General features: G+C 40.3%; 1 protein-coding gene and 1 pseudogene across 3 annotated transcripts in view; one reads left to right on the top strand and one right to left on the bottom strand.

Moving 5' to 3' along the window:
* IST1 (IST1 factor associated with ESCRT-III) overlaps positions 1 to 13,726 on the bottom strand; it is a 31,465-nt gene extending 17,739 nt beyond the window's left edge. The window contains exons 1-2 of one of the 3 annotated variants that reach the window (XM_020963736.2): positions 13,708 to 13,726; positions 67 to 166 (exon numbers count right to left, since the gene is read on the bottom strand). In XM_020963736.2, coding sequence (XP_020819395.1) covers positions 67 to 154 — 88 coding nt within the window. In that variant the 5' untranslated portion in view covers positions 155 to 166; positions 13,708 to 13,726. Of the gene's footprint in view, positions 1 to 66; positions 167 to 5,019; positions 5,210 to 13,065; positions 13,155 to 13,707 lie in introns of those variants that run through there. The other 2 variants (XM_020963733.2, XM_020963734.2) reach the window with 2 other exon arrangements.
* A 1,074-nt stretch (positions 13,727 to 14,800) lies between these two features.
* LOC110192520 (thiopurine S-methyltransferase pseudogene) lies at positions 14,801 to 15,825 on the top strand (annotated as a pseudogene).
* Positions 15,826 to 21,955: the final 6,130 nt, after the last annotated feature.

Below are 21,955 nucleotides of genomic sequence, written 5' to 3'. Positions count from 1 at the left end.
AGCCAAGATCCAGTGAAAAACTTGTGAAAAGAGAAAAACAAAGTAAATAGCAGCCAAAGTACTCACTTTTCTTTTTTTCCAACAGCTTAAGGCGATTTATGACCAGACGCAAGTTGACTCTTAAGCGCTCAGCCTTGAACCCAGAGCCCAGCATGATTTATACTTCCTATAGGGAAAATACAGGAGCCATGAGTTATTTTTAGAGCAGCCTGCCTGGTCAGAAAGTCAAATCCTAGTTAAATAATCACAAATCCAGTCACAGAATTAAAAAACTTTACATTTTACAGATGAAATTAAACCTCACGACCATCCATCTAGGTAACAGCAGAGCTAGGAAGAGAAGCCAAGCCTACTAGAGCTTTGAGTCTACTGCTTTCCCCCCCGGGTATACTGCCTCTAATACTATTATAGTAGATGGAGTTTAACACAATAATGGACAAACTGAGTAAAAATTAGTACTTTTTTTCAATACATAATTGCTCCAATTTAATTTTTATGCCAAGAAGTTACATGTCAAAAGGCTATCATTACATCATTAAGGTAAAAATCTGGGCTGAGGTTTTCTTTACAATGCCTACTATAACAGAACAAGTCACTGGCTGTGCTTAGATCTTCTGTTTCCTGTCATTATATTTGATGATACGTGATGCTTAGTACAAATATCATATCCCTAAAGTGAGAGTCAGAAGGAACTCAAAGGGCAGCTAGGTGGCACAGTGGACAGAGTTCCTGCCTTGCAGCCAGGAGGACCTGAGTTCAAATCCAACCTCAGACACTTGACACGTACTAGCTGTGTGACCCTGGGTAAGTCACTTAACCCCAACTGCCTCACCAAACAAATGAAAAAAAAGTAGAAGGAACCCAAAAGGAAAAAAACCACATGTGTGTCATTAAAAATAACAAGGAAGTTGTTGGTCACACTCAGGTTTTACGTAAGTCTACCGAGTTGAATGCGGGAAGGAGGAGACAAGGAGAAAGGTGTGGGCAGATGCCACCTATGTTCAGACCAACAAGGTAAATATGGGACATTTTTAAAAGACTTTCTGAAAGTTTTGTTGTGGGTAGCCATAAACATGCTGATTTATTCCATTAACAGGTAACCAAACCCCATTCCCCTCCCTCCTACAAAAAAGGAAAGCTCATGCAAATCCCATTTTGTCTAACTCAACAGAATGTTAGAAAAGATGGGCAAAATGAGAATTAACCATACAAATTAACAAAAGCTACCAGAGTTCAGAGAAAGAACATAATCCTCAAGATACTGAAAAAGCACTAGCTCTGGAGCTGCTGGGCCCTATCTCTAATGCTTACTACCTGTGTGATCTTGGGCAAGTACTTTATTCTCTCTGGGACTCAGTTTCCCTATTTATAAAACGAGAGGGTTGGACTGGATGGCCTCTCCAAGGTCCCTCTTTCAATCTGAGATCTATGATTCTATAACCTCCTACCAATTATATTACAAAAGCATCTCTACTGATTTCTTCAAACAGAACTCCAAAGGGCAGCTAGGTGGTACAGTGGATAGAGCACCGGCCCTGAAGTCAGGAGGACTCGAGTTGAAATCTGGCCTCAGACCAAACATTTGACACTCATTAGCTGTGTGACCCTGGGCAAATCACTTAACCCCAATTGCCAAAAACAAAACAAAACAAAACAAAACCAGAACTCCAACAGTGCCAAAATGAGAGGAAATGAAAGAAAAGTAAATGGCTAAACAGCCATTCACTAAAACATAATAAAACTATTTGATCACCAATGTGAACTTAAGAAGCATGATGGAGTGCTAGAAAGGTGGCATATTTTTGCTATAATAATGCCATTCAAAGACCTATGCTGCATCTGGCATATTCTTTAGGAAAAAAAAAAAGGCAAAACTGCCAATGAAAAGAAACTACAAAGATCCCCTAAGTCTCCCAAAATTCAAAAAGGTTTAGAGGTAAAAAAAAAAACAAACCAAAACACACAGCACTAAGAAACAAATGAGTCAGATGTTGTCATCTGGATTTCTCATCTCCTATTAATCAAGATTCAGCCCTTAGGAAGAAAGTGGTGCCAAAGACTGCACCTATTAACCACCAACATCCACTTGTGTACAAAAGGCGTGAGGAAGGAGGAGAGGGGTGAGGGGAGAAGAAGGGAAAGAGACAGAGAAAGATACAGGGAGAGCAAGACAGACAGAGGGAGAGAGGAGACAGAGAGAAGAAGAGGGCCACAAAGGGATATATTGTGCCTTCCAAGAGAATGTCAGATCCAAAAACAGAAGACTCTTTAACAAAACTTATAGGAACCAGTAAAGCTGTAGTAAGCAGAACATTAAAAAAATAGAGCTTAGGTTCTACCATTATGTGTCAATCACTAATTCATAAACCCTCACAAATAATACTCTCTTTTTAGACAGGATAGTTTTTATTTCTCTCAATTTATCTTCCCGTTTATCTTCAAAACTCAGTCTCTAAAAACAAAAGCTAGCTCCTTTCAGAATGACCAAAAAATAGACACAAACAGCAGGAAAAAAGTGAACCATAAACATTCTTTTTTGCTTTGTTTGGGTAGGAAAAAAAAAACCAATGAAAAGCATTCTGTCGAATATATTTTTATCTTCTTCTCAGGCATCCTAAAGCCCACCACCCATCAATCATATCTCAGTAAGCATCCAAATTTCAGCAGTTAAACTAGAAACTAGCAAGGTGGTCATAGGAGTACACTCCACCAGAGACAGTATTAACTAAAATAGTGCCAAGAGAGGTTGCCAGGTCAGAATTTTAATGCTGTTGCCCAAGGTTGCTACAAAATCTCCTACACAAAAATCAGCTACGGCATAATTTTTAGGCTAAGTTATAAAATTCAACACAAAACAGAATTTAATTGAATGTCCAGCATAAAGAAATGGTTAACATTCAAAAGATGATTGCAAATATAAATTTACCAGACCAATACAACTCCTTGATTCTTCTAAAACAACTTTTGCTATGATTTCCCAAGTAATTAATGCAGAAGTTGTACAAATTACAAACGTTTCAGACGATGACATCCCTTTTCCCAAATTTTTTTTCTTAAACATAGGTAAGGATAATCTGAAAACACTTCTGCTATAGTTCCAGATGACACAGCAAAATAAAGAAATGCTTGAGATCCTCTAGTTCAGGAGCTCCACGAATATAATAGAAAACTAAAGGAGTCTTATTCTATCTTCTTTCAATCACGGCAATGAAGATATGTCTGGAAATGGAAAGCAGCACTGACTTATGAATGTTTAGGAAAGCTCAGACAGACCAGGGCGAGGTGACATTATTAAGGGCCTGTTATGTGCCCTCAGGTACTACGTTTAATAGCTGGGAAATCAAGACAAAAGGGAAACAGTCCCTGACCTCAAAAGAGCTCCAAATAACGCAGTGCACAGAGCACTGGCCCTGGATTCTGGAGAAGCTGAGTTTAAATTCAGCCTCAGACACATTAACACTTATTAGCTGTGTGACCCTGGGCAAGTCACTTAACCCCACTGCCTAGACAACAAACAAACAAACAAAAACACCAACAAACCTAAGAGCTCCAATTCTACTGGAAAGACACAACATGCTTCCAGACAAGTCAACACAGGGTAACACAACTCAATGTAAACACAATTATGACAGGGAGAAAAGATGATGCCTAACAACGAGTAGAGTTAAAAAAGGCTTCTTGAAGGTGGCCTTTGAGCACCTGAACATCAAGCTCCAGGAGACAGAGGTGAAGAAGGATAGCATTTCAGGCCTAGGAGACAGTCAAGACAAAGTCACGGGAAGACGAAATGTCGTGTGAGACTGCAGGGTAGACGTGTGATGACTGACGCTGACAGACTCAGCCATTCTCAGCAATGCAAGGATCCAAGACGCCTCCAAAGGTCTCATGACAGAAAGTGCTGTCCACATCCAGACAAAGAACTAGGGAGCTGCAATGCAGATCAAAGCCTGCTATTTGCTCTTTTTTTCTTCTGTTTTGTTTTATTTCTTCTTTCTTGTGGTTCCTCCTATTGGTTCTGATTCTTCCTTACAACATGACTAATATGAAAATGTTTAATAGGAATGTATATGTAGAGCCTGTATCAGATTGCACACTGTCTCGGAGAGGGAGGTAGGGAGGGAAGAAAAATTTAAAACTCAAAAGCTTATGGAAATGATTGTTGATGAATCAAAAGAAATTAATTTGAAAAAAAAAGAAAAAAGAAAAAGACAGTACTTGAATCAAGTCTTGAAGACAGATTCCAAGAGGCAGATGTAACAACAAAAAGCTTTCTCTACGGGTAAATGGGAGATGAACTACTCTATGTAAGGAAAAGAAAATGCAGCTATACTTGGAGACACTGCGGTTCATTTCTAGACCACCACAATAAAGTGAGTATCAAGCATAGAGTGCACGAAAGGGAATGATGTTTAATAAGCTTGGGAAAGTATACTGGAAGCAAACTATAAAGGGTTTTAAATACAAGAGTTTGCATTTGATACCAGTCTAATCTCTCTTACACCTAACGTGTAAACTCTTCAAATATAGGATCATACCAGCACTAAGTCATCTTTTATTCGAGTTCAATGTTCTCATTTCCTTCAACTGTCTTCCTATGATGTGGTTTGAAGTCCTTCACCATCCCAGGTACTCTCTTATTCTGAACTTTTAATAGACACCCAATAAAAGGAGCATTTAGAACAAAGTAGAATAGAAAAAAGACTGTACATTAAGATGGGACTCTGCATTACAACTTACTTATTTTTTTACATATATAATAAATTCTATTATTTTCAAAGCTGTTCTGTTTGTCTGTTTCCCACTGACCTTCCTTCTATTCTATACATTTAAAGCTTCAACGACTCTCTTTTCTTATCCTCCTCCCCAATTACCATAAGTCTATCTAAACTCTCTTCTACCCATTCCCAATCCTTCCCCACCTCCAAAATGGGGGGGGGAAGCCTTACATCAAATGTGCATAGTCAAGAAAAAAAAATCCACATATTGGCCATGCCTAAAAATGTAGGTCTCATTCTTCACCTTGAGTTCTTCATTACTCTGTTGTTAGGAGGCAAGTGGTGTGCCTCACCTCCAGTTCTCTGGACCTGTGACTGACCACTGCATTCATCAGAGTTCTTAAGTCTTTCAATTTTCTTTTTCTTTACAGAACTATTGCTGCTGTATGAAGTGTTTTCTTGGTTCTGTTCACTTCACTCTGCATCCACTGATTCACGCCTTCCCAAGTTTCTCAGAAAACTGTCTCTTTCATCATATCAGTTAGAATTCTATTACACTGATGTAACAGAAGAAGTTGTGCATTCTGCAGGTGACGCGCATCACTTCACTTTCCAGTTCTTTGCAGCTACAAAAAGAGAAGCTGTATTTTTGTCAAATCAATCCTTTTCCATTTTCTTCGATCAGGTACAGGCCTAGTAATGGTATGGCTAGGTCAAAAGGTACATGCAGCGAAACGACTTTGAGGGCAGTTTTAAAGTGCTTTCTGGAACAGCTGGACCAATTTACAGCTCCCCCAGCAATGGATTCCTATACCTGCAGATGTGATCATTTTTGATCAATCTATACCACTAGGAGAATTCAATCTATTTAAGCAGAATACTATAATCAAAGTTCTAATCACAAAGATTAGTGACTGGTAGAGAAATAACTGCCTGATATAACATAACCCTACAAGGTCAATGACAGAAAGAAATATCCAATACATAACAAAATATTCATAGCCGCATTACGTGGAGGCCAAAAAACAAAACAAAACAAAACAAAAGAAAACCTTCAACAATCTGAAAACAAATAGTAACAGTGTCCATGGGCTAGGGAATGGTTATACAAACTGTGGTATATGAACATGATGGATTACTGCACTTGCAAGAAATGATGATTATAAAGAGTTCAGAGAAAAATGGTAAGGTTTATATGAAATGAGACAGAATGAAGAAAGCAGAACCAAAAGAACAATATGCATTAGGACCAGAGTGGGGAACCTGTGGCCTTTAGGCCACAGGTTCCCCTCCCTTGCACTGTGATGACCATGGTGAGGATAAGCAGTGAGCTCAGTACCAGAATGTCCACCCAAGAAAACTGATGAGGAAAAACAGCCTTCTCTGTAAAAAGGGGGTTAAGGATAGGAGAGGGGGTGGGAAAGACCATAAATAGAATACACTGTGTATACAACTGTCAATCACCAGCATGGGGACAGCTGGTCTGTCTGCATATTTTTGATGCCTCTAGTGTAAAATAAAAGGCAACAGAACTTTTTAAAAGAGAAGTCATTGCCCCAAAAAAGCCTTTTCACCAGCCTTTCCTGGATGCCTAAAGTTTCCACTGCTAAGGAATTGGGGTAAAACTATTATCAAGAATCCACTAAAATGGAAATAATACCTAAATACAGTAACCCACTAACATCCATTGACAATTTTAAGATTCCTTTATCAGCGAACTAAGCTCTGAGAAAATCAAATAAGACAAATTATCAGTTTTGATGAAGATAAGTAGGTCAGAAAGGTCCAGAATATATAAATATAGATATATAAATATAAAGAACTATTAAAAAGTCAATGGTAACTCCCAGTCAAAGGATATAAACAAATAACTTTAAAAAGAGAAATCAAATTGTTACTAACCACTTGAAAAATAGTCTCAGTTAAAACAACTCTAAGATACCACCTCATACTTTTCAAATTGGAAAAAAATTAAAGCATTAATATTCAATGTCAGCAGGTTGTGAAGGACTGGGTATACTCTAAAACTGCCATCACTGGTACAGGCCCTCATCACCTCATACCCAAATTACCGCAAATAGCTTATTTGATCCATCCTCCATTCAGCTACCAAAGTGATTTTCCTAAAAGTGCCCAGGTCAAAAAGTGCCCTTACTCAATAAACTCCAATGGCTCCCTATGGCCTCCAGCACTAAATAAAAAATCCTCCGGTATTTAAACCCCTTCATAACTTAGTCCTCCCTGCTTTTCCAGCCTTTTTACACCTTACTCGCTCTTTCTCTTGTGATACTAGCCTCCACATCGTTTCATAAACAAGATACTCCATTTCTCAGCTCTGGTCATTTTCTCTGGCTGTTTCCTGGGTCTAGAATGTTCTTGTTCCCCATCTCAGCCTCCTGGCTTCCTTGGAGGCCCAGCTAAAATCCCAACTTTCTTTCCCAACTCTTCTTAATTCTATGTATTTATTTTTTTAAATATAAATTTGTTTATTTTTAGTTTTCAACATTCACTTCCACAAGTTTTTGAGTTCCAAATTTTCACCCCCTCCCCCCACCCCAAGATGTCATGCATTCCGAATATCCTTTCCCCTAGTCTGTCCTCTCTTCTATCTCTCTCCCCTTCTCTTATCCCCTTCCCCTTCTAATTTTCTGTGGGGCAGGACAGACTTCTGTGCCCCATTTCCGATATTTCTTATTTCCCAGTAGCATGTGCAAACATTTTTTTAAACATATGTTTTTAAAACTTTAGGTTTCAAATTTTCTCTCTTCCTCCCTCCCCACCCACCCTCATTGAAAAGGCAAGCAACTCAATATAGGTTGTACATGTGCAGTTATGCAAAACACGTCCATAGTAGACATGTTGTGAAAAACTAACTCTATTTCCCTTAATCCTATCCTGCCCTCCCATTTATTCTATTCTTTCTTTTGACCCTGTCCCTCCTCAGAAGTATTTACTTCTGATTACTCCCTTTCCCAATCTGCCCTCTTCTCTATCATCCCCCTGCTCTCTTGTCCCCTTTCCCCCTATTTTCCTGTAGGGTAAGACAGATTTCCATACCCAATTGAATGTGTATGTTATTCCCTCCTTAAGCCAAATCCTATGAGAATAAGATTCACTCATTCCCTCTCACCTTCCCCGTTTCCCCTCCACTGTAAGAGACTTTTCTTTTGTTTTTTTTTGTGAGATAATTTACCCCATTCTACCTCTCCCTTTCTTCTTCTCTGAGTATAATCCTCTCTCATCCCTTAATTTTATTCTCCAGATATGACCCCTTAATCTTCAGCTCCCCTGTGCCCTCTACCTATCTATATCTACATACATATAATTTTTTTCCTCCAACTACCCTAATACTGACAAAGGTCTCATGAGTTATAAATATCATCTTTCCATGCAGGAATGTAAACAGTTCAATCTCAATAAGTCTCTTATGATTTCTCTTTCCTGTTTACCTCCTCATGTTCCACTGGAGTCCTGTATTTGAAAGTCAAATTTTCTATTCAGCTCTGGTCTTTTCATCAAGAATCCTTGAAAGCCCTCTATTTCACTGAATGACCATTTTTTCCCCTGAAGGATTATACTCAGTTTTGCTGGGTAGGTGATTCTTGGTTGTAATCCTATCTCCTTTGCCCTCCTGAATGTTATATTCCATGCCCTGTGGTCCTTTAATGTAGAAGCTGCTAAATCTTGTGTTATCCTGATTATGTTTCCACAGTACTTGAACTGTTTCCTTCTGGCAGCTTGTAATATTTTCTCCTTGATCTGGGAACTCTGGAATTTGGCTATAATATTCCTAGGAGTTTTCTTTTGGGGATCTCTTTCAGGAGGAGATCTGTGGATTCTTTCCATTTCTATTTTGCCCTCTGGTTCTAAAATATCAGGACAGCGCCTGGCATAAAGTGCCTGATAAATGCTTGTTGATTAAATGAAAAAGAGAGATTAGAGGGCATTCATAGCTACAGACTCTTGTGCTTACTTTCTTATACAAAATTTCTGAGAATGTTCCCTGACGTCTCAGGAGCTCCCTTTCAAAGTCCTAAAAACCACTTTTATATTCTTGCCCAAAAAGTCCACAGCTGACTCCCAGAAAATTCACAGAAGGGCATAGTTGACTCAAACTGTTCCAGGTTTGCATGGTTTCCTGTCACAACGATCCCCACAGATGTAGAGTATATAGGGGAGGGAAGGGAGAAGTTGAGAGCTTACAACATATCCTAGACTATGACTTCCTCAATTCCACCATATCCTAGCACTAGCCATACACTTAACCGAAAGGGACAGAGAATACAGGCTCGCCCTGACTACTGTTTATTGATAAAAAGCTCGACTGACCGAGCAACACACCACCTTAAAGGCTCTCCTCCAATGAGATATCTCCCACACGTGTGTTAAGATCAAGAGTTTCCTTTGACAAATGCTACAAACAAGATCATTTGTAAAGTGCAACAAGAATACATGCTCATCAAATTTGCTACTGTTACTAAGGATGTCCGTCCATTCATGTTCAAATGGAAGAGGGATTCCTTAATGACGGTGAAGTCCTCCAAGTGCTCTTCTTTATAGATGACATTGTGTGACACTTCAAGTTCTAAAAAAGAGCACTAGCTTTGGGGTCAGAGGTTCTGGGTTCAAATCCTGTCTCTGATGCTTAATATCTGTGTGACCTTGCACAAATCCTCTAACCCCCAGATTAGACTCAATGGCCTCCAGCTCTGAACTGATGATCTTAGGAATATCACAGAGCCTCCCCAAATGGATCCACAATGACCCAAACAGCCCTCTTTGGCTTAATCCACACAGAAAACACCAAGTGGATAAGAAACATGCCATTTGGAATACGTGTCAGATCGACAGCCAGAATGGCTCATCAGGATATATATCTGCAGATAGAGCAATGGGCAAGACTCAGCACTGAACAGAAGAGGAAAGCTGACTAGACAGCACTTGGTGCACTGAGCAGTGCTTTCTCTAATCCCACACTTACTTATCACTGAAAGAGAAATCCTCTGGGGATTTAGTCAACAACATTCTTCCAGTTATAATCCGGCGGTCAATCACAGAACACCACAATCTCTAAAGAATCAAAATTGTCAAGTGACCCAAAGAGCAATGGAGAGATAGATGCCTGGTGAACACGAATAGCTTCAGCCTTCTACCAATGGCTTGCTTGCAAGAAATGACATTAATGTATCTAGTGACCACAATATCTGTGACCAGAAAAGGAGACAGGTTGGTAACATAACAAGATGGACAGCTTATCTACTACACTGGTATCAAAATGTTAAACCTAGAGAACCACCAAAACATTGCAGGGGTTACCCGGTGGAGAATTTATGAGAGGATATGGACAAGGATTCCCCAAGATGAGAGAGGCTTCCATGGATCCGAGGGGAGCATCCACATGGATCCATTTAAGTACAGAGGTATACTTCCCCTGAACTTTTCCAAAGACAGCTACAGTAAACTCTATATTAAATACAACTGGGAATGAAGCATTGTTTAATCAAATATTCTGATTAATACTTACCACACATAATAACAAATTATCAATTTTTAAAGAATTAGAATACAATAACAACAACACAAAACTTAACACAAACTATCCTGAGCTTTCTTTGGTGATTAAACAGGCACACTACAATATTCCTCAGGATAATCACTGTCATCTGATTTGAGGACATGTCAACTGGCTAGGAAGACTCAACTAACAAAATTCTGGGTAGTAAGAGTATGCCACTCTTATGCCACACCATAAATTACAATCAAAACTTTGATGACCAAACCTTTTTTTAAATCATGAACCCTATGACTTTCACATAATCAAGATTCAGTTTTTACATTCTCTTGAAAACACACCCAGGTTGGAATTACTATGTTGATCAAAATGAAAGATTTATGAGGATGTGTGTGATTGTTATTGTTCAGTCATGTCCAACTATTCATGACCTCATGGTACTGTCCACGGGGTTTTCTTGGCAAAGTTACTAGACTGGTTTTTCATTTCCTTCTACAATGGATTAAGGCAAAAAGAGGTTCAGCTGGCGTCTGAGGCAGGATTCAAACTCAGGTCTTCCTGACTCCAGGCCCAGTCACTCACTGAACCACCTAGCTGCCTCTTAGGTGATGCAGATATTTAAAAATAAATCCTGCAGTCCAAGAGCACTTTACAGCTGCCTTTATGGAAATCTAGATGGAGCAATAAAGACTACAAACATACTTATCATGAAAGTAAGACTTCCCTATTATATTAAATATTACTAAATTGAGTGAGTAGCTTTGCTCCACTGTATTCACAGCCCAGCAAATTCTGTATACTTCTAATCTAGACCTATATATAAAGCACACAATAATGGCTTGATTCTGTTTCAAAAGCAATAGGGCCCAAATTAAACACTGTTTTATGTCTAAAACCAGATTCACACAAGGCTAATATGCAGCACTTTTAATCAATTTAAGCAAGTTATAACTGCTAGAAAAAAAAATGAGTAATGGGGAAATGCAATTCCCAATTCCACTGAAACCTTTACAATTTTTTAAATTCAAAATGTTCTTAAAGCTAAGACATTTTAAAATTTGTGTTTTATAGCATTTTTCGTTGAGTTATTTTGTATATTCTCTTTTTATACACTATCTGCAATTCACCAAAACACTGCTATCACAGAGGCTGAGTACAGTGACAGTTCACAAAATTTTAAGAAATTACAGGTATTTGCTTATATTAAATCATTAAAATATTGATTTATAAACACAGATGCCTTAGAAACATCACTGCTAAAACTAGCTCTAGATTTTACACCTTTTAACAAAATCAGCACAGACAGAGAAACACTACCTAAATCACTCCACTTATTCAGTGTCAGGCCAACCAATTGATTATTTTCTAGGGCTAGGAAAGTATTAATGAATTCGCCTGAAGGGCCAAAAGAACAAGAATCTCAAAGGAAACCAGGAAAAGGCAGGCAACAAAGGTGCCTACCAGACCAGACAGCAAACTATACTAACACAAAGCAGTGATTCTAGTGGATAGGTAACCAGCCTCAAAAGTCAGGAAGATCTGGGTTCAAGCAAGCCCTGCTTCTCCCGGGTAAGGGCTGTCTGACAACCCAGGCCAAATTCATTCCTCTCCTAGACAGGGTTTCTTAACCTTTTTTTTTTCCATTATGGATCCCTTCTCAGATATTTTTAAATGCATAAAGCAAAATGCACAGGATGACATAGTTATACTGAAACATAATTATTAAAATAACATTTAAAAAAAGTTCATGGACCCCAGGTTAAGAACCCTTGCTTTAAAGGTAATAAGTTGCAAAGACAAGCCTGAATTGGCAAAAGAAGCTCCTTCACGCAAGAACCTATGAAATGACAAGCCCTTCCCTGCCCCTAACGTTTTCTGAAGGGTTGTTTAGATTTCTATTTCAATACCGAATTTTTCCATGAACTGCAAATTTTTTTAAAGTTAATGGTAAATAAAAAAAATTTTTTTAAATAAAGTTAAAGTAAAGGAAAAAAACTGAAAATGGACATTGACACCAACAGAGGTGATTTTAAAGATAAGCGTTTTTATTCCTACACGGGGCATTGAATGATACCAACAGAATAGAGCGAAAGGTCTTAACCTGGGGCATGTTAACTTCTTGATAATGTATTTCAGCGTAATGTAGTTGTATGTGGATTTCAGAATAACTTGTTTCTTTTATAAACCTAAATATTTTATCCTATGCATTTAAAACATGATTGTGAAAAGGGCTTCACCAGACAGTCGACAAAGGAGTCCACGGCGCAAACGAGCTTAGCGGTCCGCAGCGGTATTCCGCCCCCTCCCCTGACTACTCTCGTGGCATGGCGTAAGCCCCCCCCGCTCCCAACCCGTGGCACTTAGTGATTTCTTCCCCCGACCCCTTCAGCGGCAGCACGCCCCCACTCGCGGAACCCAGTGATTCTCTTCCCAACCCTCTGCTGGTGATACGGCCAGAGGCCCAAATGGCTCCCCCGCCCCTTTCTCCATCCCACTGGGGAAGCAGCTCCGCAGTGGAGCACGCGTAGGCGCGTCTCCAGTGGCCTGGGCGAGGCTGCGGCTAAAAGGGAAAACTTGCCCCGAGACAAAGGCGCCGGGGCCGGCTCTGCCAACGAGGCGGGGGTGGGGCCTCCTGGGAGCCCGGGCCCAGCCAAGATTCTGGGACAAGCGGACGGACGGACCGACGCCTGCGCCCCTGAGCCGCCCCCGGCTCCCGCTGACCTCGGCCCTGACCGCTCCCTCCCCGTAGGTGTCTGGCTCCAAGGCCTCCTTTCCTGGCTGTCTCTGGGGGTAGCGGGAGGAGGGCGCGACGCTGCAGGCCGGAGGCTGCACACTCACCAGCCCGACAGCGGACGGGAGACGGCGGCGGCGGTGGCGGCGGCGGCGGCGGTGGCAGCGGCGGGGACTGCAGTAGCGAGAACCCAACGTCCAAAATGGCGGCACTCTCGGCCTCAGTCCCACTGGCGCAGGCGGAGGGATCCGCGGGGGCGGGATGACCACACCCCCTTTCCGGGATATGCCCCACCCCCTTTCCGGGATATGCCCCGCCCCCTTCCGGAGATAGGCCCCCGCTGCTTGTCTGGGATAGGTCACGCCCCCTTCCGGAGATAGGCTGCGCCCCGGCCGCTTCCCGCGACCTACCGGTTCACGACGACTCCAACCTCCAAGCGGGGACTACTTCCCGCAGCGGAAGTCGCTCCACCTGAGAAGGGAGGAGTGCAAGGTAACGCGACCGGGTCACACCGGCTGAGTCACCGGGGTGGGGACCGCACGAGCAGGGTGGGGCGGCCGCTGGTAAAAGAGCGCGGCCCCCCCCTTCTCCATGGGTCAAAGGTTTAAGCCTGTCGCGATTCCAACCTCCCCATTTCATAGAAGAGGAAACCAAGGCCCAGTGAGGTGAACTGATTGGCCCTGGCCGCCCCACATCCCTCGGGGGTCTCAAGGTTCAGATCCCCCTCACACCGCCCCCCACCCCCGCACCTGCTGCTGTCTCCTCTCAGACTCCGGGGTTGGGAGGGGTTGCCCCCCTTTCCTTGCCCCTCCCCCTCGCTTCCTCCTCTCCCCAGTTCTCCCTTGGAGCGCTCGGTAACCTTGGTTACCAGAGAGTCCCGCCCGGCGTCCTGGCGTCTGGCTCCATCCCCTCTGCTTTCCTTGCCCACCTGTGGCCGCAGTCCTCTCCCTCGGTCGCCCTCTGCACGTTTCCCCTAACTCCGGTCCTTTCCCTACCCCCTCCCAAAATTAGTGTTGTTAAAAAGCGGAGATTACTTCACCTTGATCAAACTCTAAATCAGTTTTGCTGGTGTTTCAGTCTTATCCGACTCTTCGTGACCATGGTGGAACCGTTCATTGATCTAGCCATCCTAGAAAACTATTTAGTATTATGCAAGAAAAGCCACAACCCTTTTTTCCCAGCAAACAATCAATTAGCATTCGTTAAGCACCTACTGTGGGCCAGGTTCTGTGCTAAGTGCTGAGGATGGAAAAAAAGAAAGACAAAAGGCAGGCTCTTTTCTCAAGTAGCTTACCATCTAATGGGGATGCAACATACAAACTGTATGGAAACAAGATAGAGAGAGAATAAATTGGAGATGGTCCACAGAGGGAAGGTAAATAGAAGGAAGCTGCTATATATACACTTGAGTGCCTTACGGGCATCAATCGCTGAATTAGATCATGTAAAATCATCTAGCCTTGGGATTCTTAACCTGGGTCTGTAAATACATACATATGTAAATAAATCTTATTTATGTATAAACACATTTAAAGTATGTAATATATACATACATGTTTATAAGATACAGGTTTTTTTAGTATATAACCATTTCAATATAATTGGTTTCATTTGTCATTCAATGTATTTTATGCATTTAGAAACATGATTCTGAAAAGGGTATTCCATAGGCTTTACCAGACTGCCGAAAGGGTCTATGATACAAAAAAGGTTAAGAACCCCTGATCTAGCTAAAGAGGATTGTGTCCTGAGGTTGGAAGAATAAGCCAGTTAGTTCGGGTAGTTGTGTAGAAGGAGTTTGAGTCTGTGAAACTACATGAGAAATTCCTGATTTGTGGATGATACCTGCCCAGAGATCACGATGATTCAACGGCTGTAGCAGGAGCCAAAGATCATTCTCATCTTGGGGAACAGCAAAACAAGGCACTAACTCTTGAATATTGGCAGCAAAAATGGGAGACTCACAATATTGGATTTCATCAAGAACATGAAATAAGTTATTAAGGAAACATGAATACATTTCTTCATGGCAGAAATGGACTCTGGGTCCCTTTTTGCAGTAAAACAGTTGAAATGAAGTGGTTTGCTGACCTGGGTCATAGTGTAGTTGGAGTAGAAATCAGTGAACTGACCATATGGGAATTTTTTACCGAGCAGAATATGTCTTACCAAGAAGAATCAGTTGCAAGAATTCCAGGAGCCAAAGTATTTAAGAGCTCATCTGGGAATATCACTTTATTTTGTGGCAGTATTTTTGACCTTCCCAGGGCCGATGTTGGCAAAGGATTTGGGATAGAGGAGCCTTAGTTGCAGTTAATCCAGATGACCAAGGATGCCATGCCAAGTTAATGTTGGTTCTAATGGAAAAAGGTTTTTGCTATCTCCCAGCTACTCTTTCATATGATCCAACTAAATATTCAGGTCCACCATTTTATGTTCCTGACAGTGAGGTTAAAAGTTTGTTTGGCTCAACTTGTGATATTCAGTGTCTTGAGAAGGTTGATGTTTTAGAAGAAAGACATAAAAAATGGGGAATTGATTACTTTATTGAGACTTTATATCTCTTTACAGAAAAATAAATGAAAATTAAAGGTGCATAAGGTTTGGTAACATCTGAAATCTTATATGTATCTTTACCTCATTCAGCTACTAAAAGTGGCTTTATGGCATGAAAATGTAATGAACATCTTTGAAAGTTGTTTTTCTTTTTAAACTATCATTACATACTACTTAAAGTATCTATTCGAATGGTCATGTAACTTCAAGGGGCTACTGTTTTATTATGCTTATGATGATTCCAATGTTGAAATCAAATATTTTACTTTGAGCAAAATTTGGAAATAAATTACTGATGCCACTTTCTACAATCTCAATTCATGACCTCACAAGATCTAGTTCAGTTTTGTATTTTAACACATTTGATGTCTTTATTGCTTACAAATTTTCAAATAAAATATCAATGCTCTAGAAAGATTTTTAAAAATGAATAGGTCAATTACTCAACTATCTCTGTGTTACACCGTAACTAGCCATTAAACAGCTTCATCTCAGACTGACTGAATACATCAGTTCCCTGTGGGGACCTGGGCACACAATGAAAACAATGTTTTTCCAGCCACATCTATTTACTTCTACCAGCATCCCAATTTTAACTGTAAAAATCCCAGTTTTGTCATCAGCATGGAAAATGATCAATCCTTATTTCTTGTTGATGAACTAATTACAGTATTTCAGTGTGACATAACTCAAAATATAGAAACTATAACCCAGTGATTGCTATGCCTAATGTGTTAGGGTAATTTTTATAAGAACATGTGTGGATACTTGCAAGTTATGTGTATCTTTGAGCCTTCAGTAATGGCTTAAACAAATACATAATAATGTGGAATAGATTAAAAAGGGAAACCAGATCAGAAGTAAAGAGTTTAATTTTTTACTGTTTCTTTTAAAAATACAGATTTTCACTTATACTAAGGAGGGTCTCAACAGCTTTAAGTCTAAAAATACCAGTGTAAAGAATAAGAAACAAAGGAAGAACCATATTAGAAAATAACATTTCTTGATGCATTGAAGGTAGTTGAATGGAAGTCAGATTATCAGGATGGCAGGTACCATTCATATCACTAATCCTGTACTATGTACGTTTATGGAGTTTCTTGTAAAACAAGTGTAGAATTGGAAAAATGCCCATCTTGGTTTTTACCCCTGCTTTTTTATGGACTCCGACTTCAATATTAAAAGTAATTTATTGCTTTGTTCTTTTTGTTTGCTATACTGATTTCTGAGGAATTGAGTAAAATCCACTTCTGAATTATTTTCAAATATCATTATGTAGGATGTCTCAAAAATCTCAGTGTAGTTTTAAGCTTTAGTAATTTAAGAAATACAAATACTACAAACTGACAAAACACATGATTTGAAAGTGTATTTAAAATGCTTTAATACTTGTTTAGTTTGGTGAATTTTGAATAATAATTCAAGTTTAAAGATGGGTTACCCTGTCGTTATGTGCTGCGTGTATGACTTTTTCTGGTGGATCAAAAGAGGTCTTGCTTGGCTGCCTCAATCACCTGATCCATCTATATTAGACTTTTTTCTTGTGAGGTCACGTCAAAACTGTCATGTCATTCTTTGGATGATCTTAAAACTAGTATTACACATTCAATTCTTTCAGTCACTGAGCAGCAGCTGATAGAAGTTTTTACAAAGTTTGAAAATCTACTAGAATGATATATAGTTTCAAATTTTAATAAAAGCAAATATTTTAAAGTTTTAAATAACCTTTCAAATATTTTATAAGTTTGTAACATTTATACTTATGAATTTATGAAAGCTAAAAACTGCACTAAGACTTTTGAGACACCTTGTATAATTTCAAAATAAATTTCATTTCATGGCAATGATCATTATTAGGAGCTATGTTAAAAAAGAAACTTTTAAAAAAGCTTTTATTTTGCTCTGTAGGAGGTTAAAGTATTGGAGAACAGTAACTGGATCTCATTTGAAAGGTAAGATTTTTTGGCATTGTGACCCTGAACTAGTCACTTAACCTCTGAGTGCCCTCAAGGAACTCTTTAAGACTATAACTGGCAGAAAAAAGGTTGATATGCATTGACTGAAGGAATATCCTCCACTGGAATTCTCCATAGCAAGAAAACACACATCTGCTCTTTCTCCCCTCCCCCAACAAATAAAAAAGGTAAGCTCTTGAATTCAGTGAAAGAGAAGACTTGTATGAATTGATACAGAGTCGAGTAATCAGAACCCAGAAAACAATACACACAATGACTAAAAAAAAATCAAGGCAAAGACCACTAAAGTTGAATGCAGTGTAATTATAATAAGGAATTTGAGCTCCAAAGCAGAAATGAGGAAACACACCTCCCTCTTTTTACTGTCAAGGTGGGGAACTCTGGGCACAGAATGCTGCATGTTATTTTCCTTCTGTTACAAGTGGTAGTTGTGTCCGCTGGTTATAGATTAACTGCATTTCTTTGTCACAAGGGAAGGTTCACTGGGTGTGGGTAGAGTATAGTATGACAAAAGGACTTTGATATAAAAATAGTCAATATGAATAAAACCTTTTCAGAAATTTTAAAGTCAAGCTGTCTTAGGATGAACTGAATTCTTTGTGTTCCTCAGCACTAACAAGTAGGTTGTAGGGGCTCCATCAGTGCTTCACAGGAACACTGTCTACCCCAATGGGCATATGAAGACTTCCCCTGGTGGAATGGGCTGATGGGAACAATTTGTTTCGGTGGCCGTGAAGTGACAGAAGCAGGCACTGGGGAGTGTTTGGAGCTTGGTCATACACAGAGGACATCAAAGTCATCCACTTCATCCCCAGCTTGACTTTTGTCCTACCACTGAACTTTGATGACTGGAAGAATGAGGCTGATGACTTTATGCACCTCTAACTTAAATCCAATTCACACACACACACACACACACACACACACACACACACGCATACACGCATGAAGAATGTCGCCCCGCACCCTGTGATGTCATTGATTCTCTTCAAAAACAAAGGACAAATAACAGGGATACTAATGCAGCTGATATGGCAAGTTAACATTTTTATGTAAGAAAGTTAAAATGGAAAATCATAGAATCTAAGAAATTTAGAGATTATTTAAGTCCAACTCTGTATTAACAAATAATTCCCTTGTACATATTCCCAAGCAGCAGTCATCTAATGCTTTGATTTTGTTGGAGAAGGGACTGTGGGTGTAAAATGCTGCATATACTGTTATATGGGTCAATGTGCTGGATGGTTTTGCATAACTTTTATTTACCCTTTGTTACAGAGGAAGGCTCACTGAGAAGGAAAAGGAGAAGGGCATATTAAAAAATAATTGATGTTAAAACAAAAAGCAACAATAAAACTTTTAAAATAGATACACAACAAAGAGAAGTATAGGTCACAGGATTACTTGAAAATGAAATGTCCTTTTTCAAGGAGATGGCACATAGTTAAAGGAGCACTGGACTCAGAGACCCAAATCCAAATTATGTCTCAGCTTCTAATTAGATATTCAACCCATGGCAAGGTTCTGGGCCTCAGTTTCTCCATCTAAAGTTGGGGTAGGAGAGAATAGTTTCCTTCCAACTACAACAGCCTATGATTCTAAATTCTTTGCAGGGATCAAAAGATACATCCCTCCAGGAGACCCAATCCACAGGCATTTTCCTGTGACTATAAACTCTGACCTCCAGCTGCTTTCATCCCTCTAATTCAGAGCCATTTGTCCAGATTTAAAACAAAAACAAACCTTTTCCTGTCTCCTGCTTCTCATATTCTCTCAACTCCATCCAGATCAAGCCTTTCCGTCTTCTGTGCCTAAGTTCCTAAACCTGTCAATATTCCTTCTCATCAACAAATTCCCCTTCCTCCTATACTTCTTCCTCTCACACACTCTTTTTAATATGCCTATAAAAACCTCACATCATCCTATCCTATAAGTTACGCTACCCACCTGTCCTATAATTAATCAATTCAACTAATACAGTAATTTGTTCTCTGTCGTCAAATCCCTTGCTCCAATCAATCAACAAATATTTTGTAAGTACCTACCATAGTAGTCAGGCATTGCCTTAAGTGCTGAAGATTCAAACACAATGAATGAAATAATCTCATGTAAAAATATATACAGACTAACTGTAAAGTTAATAAATACATGCATGTCTATACACACATATGACATAATCAAATGTGAGGCATTTGGGAAAGATAGCGCTAGCCTATGCTGCCAACCCTTAACCCTGAATGACCCCCAGGTCCTCCTTCTGTGACCTGCTCCAGAGCTCCTGAACACTGATAAGGAGGTTATAGAAACTAGCAGTCTGGGACCACTATTAATGTTCCCTTATGGCAGCTGGGCCCTCATTGCTGCACAGATCTTTACTGATTAACTTTCCACCATCCTTCCCTCAGCAGATGTCCCAAACCTCTTCTCTCCTCAAAATCCTAACACCTACTTTTCTCAGCTCTCTTCTTTTACCAAAAAAATTAAAGCCATCTGTCATGAGCTTAATCTCCTCTATTCTCTACCTCAAAACCCCTCTGCAACTTCATCCTCCTTTAATCCCGATGGAATATAATAATATTAGTTATTAAGGCTGACATTTATGTGGTACTTAACAGTTTACAAAGCACTTCACATGCCCTTTTTTCTTCTTCTCATTTGAGCCTCCCAACAACCCTGTGAAGTAGGTGATGTTACACCCACTTTACAGATGAGGAAACTGAGGATCGTGTCCTATTTCCTTTTGTAGCCACGATTGTTTTTCAACATGTGGAAAAAAGTAGAGAGGAGTTTGCAGAACACAGGACCTAGAAATTAGAACTCACAAAGGCAGAAGCACAGAAGGTAGCTGGGGGCTGCTTCTTGCTTTTTTTTTTTTTTTTGAGGCATTTGGGCTTAAGTTACTTACCCAGAGTCACACAGCTAGTAAGTGTTAGGTGTCTGAGACCGGATTTGAACTTAGGCCCCACTGACTGCAGGGCCGGTGTTTTAGCCACTGCGCCACCTAGCTGCCCCCTGCTTCTTACTTTTTACCTTTTAGCATCTTCTGAAAATGTCAATTTCTTCATTGTGTGATAAAACCACATTTACATTCCTCAGTGTAAGATGTCAAAAACTACCAGTAGGAGAAGTGATGGACTCAAGGTGCAGAATTAAATAAACGTTTTAGAGACGTGGCCAATGTGGGAATTTGTTTTGCTTGACTGCATATTTATAACAAGGGGTTTTTCCTTTCCTTTTTTTTTCAGTTGGTGGGGGAGGGAAGGATGGGAGAAGAGAAAGGGCATCTATAGGGTTGACAAAAAGAAAAAAAGATGAAAGAAAAGAGGGTCACTGAAGCATTTTTAAAGTACACTGAAGAGGAACAGAAGGGAGGCCAGAAGGAAACAGAGAAACAGGACAGTTTTCAAAGTTAGATGTTTAATTTATTAGGTACTTAAAAGGAAAAACAAGTACATAACAGATACTCTTAATTCAGGTACAGTCTTTTGTTGTTGTTGTTCTACTTTATAAATAGAAATGTTCTTTTTTTTGATATTTTTTAAATCCAGAATAAAATATATACACATATATATGTGTAAGGGTTTTTTTTTTTTTTGTTAACAGAAGAGAAAGGGCTACTGTTAGGTGTAAAAGCCAGTGTTCATTCTTGTTTGAGTTCTTCCCCAGAAACAGTCTTACACTTGACTGGAAGGTTGAGAACAAGTATTTAATGTTTAGGCTTCAAGGAAGTTATTTTTAGAGGAAACACCAACCAAAAACATTTTATTGGCTAGAACTATTTTGGACTGGAACATCACAGCCAAACCAAAAAATAAAAAGTAATTTGAAAAAGCCATTTCTAGGCAACAAGACCTCCAGGACTTCACTGGAATAGATTAAGCAGAGGATTAAAAATTAGCTGTTAATCAGTGGAGATTTAGGATAAATCTATCCCAAACAGTGGTTTATCCTAGCCTGGGGACTTCCATCGTTTTCTAAAAAGAGGGGTTTGTGAGCTTTTAGTTCCAGGGCCACCAGTGGAGTGAAGCCACGCGAGGTGGAAAGGCTGCAAAGGGGTTAGGAATAGAGGAGGGGGAGGGGAAGGGGGAGGTGAAGAGGAAGGGAAGAGACGGAGAGAGAGAAGCCGAGACAGAGAGAGACTGAGACGCAGACCGAGACAGACCCAGAGAGACAGCCAGACGGACCCCAGACAGTCAGACAGAGACAGAGAGACCCAGAGAGACAGTCACAGACACAACCAAAGTGATTCAGACAGACAGCCCGCTCGCGGGGAAGAGAGGCGACAGCCCCCACCCCTCCGGGCCACTTCCTCGTGGCTCCCAGCTGAGGGCGGGGCGGGGGGAGGGGAAGGAAGGAGGGGGAAGGGAGGGCCGAGACGTCAAAGTCACCCGCGGCTCTGCCCCCTCCCCCCCTACCCACCAACCCCTCCCCCTGCCCCGCGTCCGCTCGGGCAGGAAGGGGGGCC

This window comes from Phascolarctos cinereus, unplaced genomic scaffold (genome assembly GCF_003287225.1).
Source record: "Phascolarctos cinereus isolate Bilbo 61053 unplaced genomic scaffold, phaCin_HiC Scaffold_2;HRSCAF=192, whole genome shotgun sequence".
Taxonomy (NCBI): Eukaryota; Metazoa; Chordata; class Mammalia; order Diprotodontia; family Phascolarctidae; genus Phascolarctos; species Phascolarctos cinereus.
This window is presented reverse-complemented; position numbering and strand designations above follow the sequence as displayed.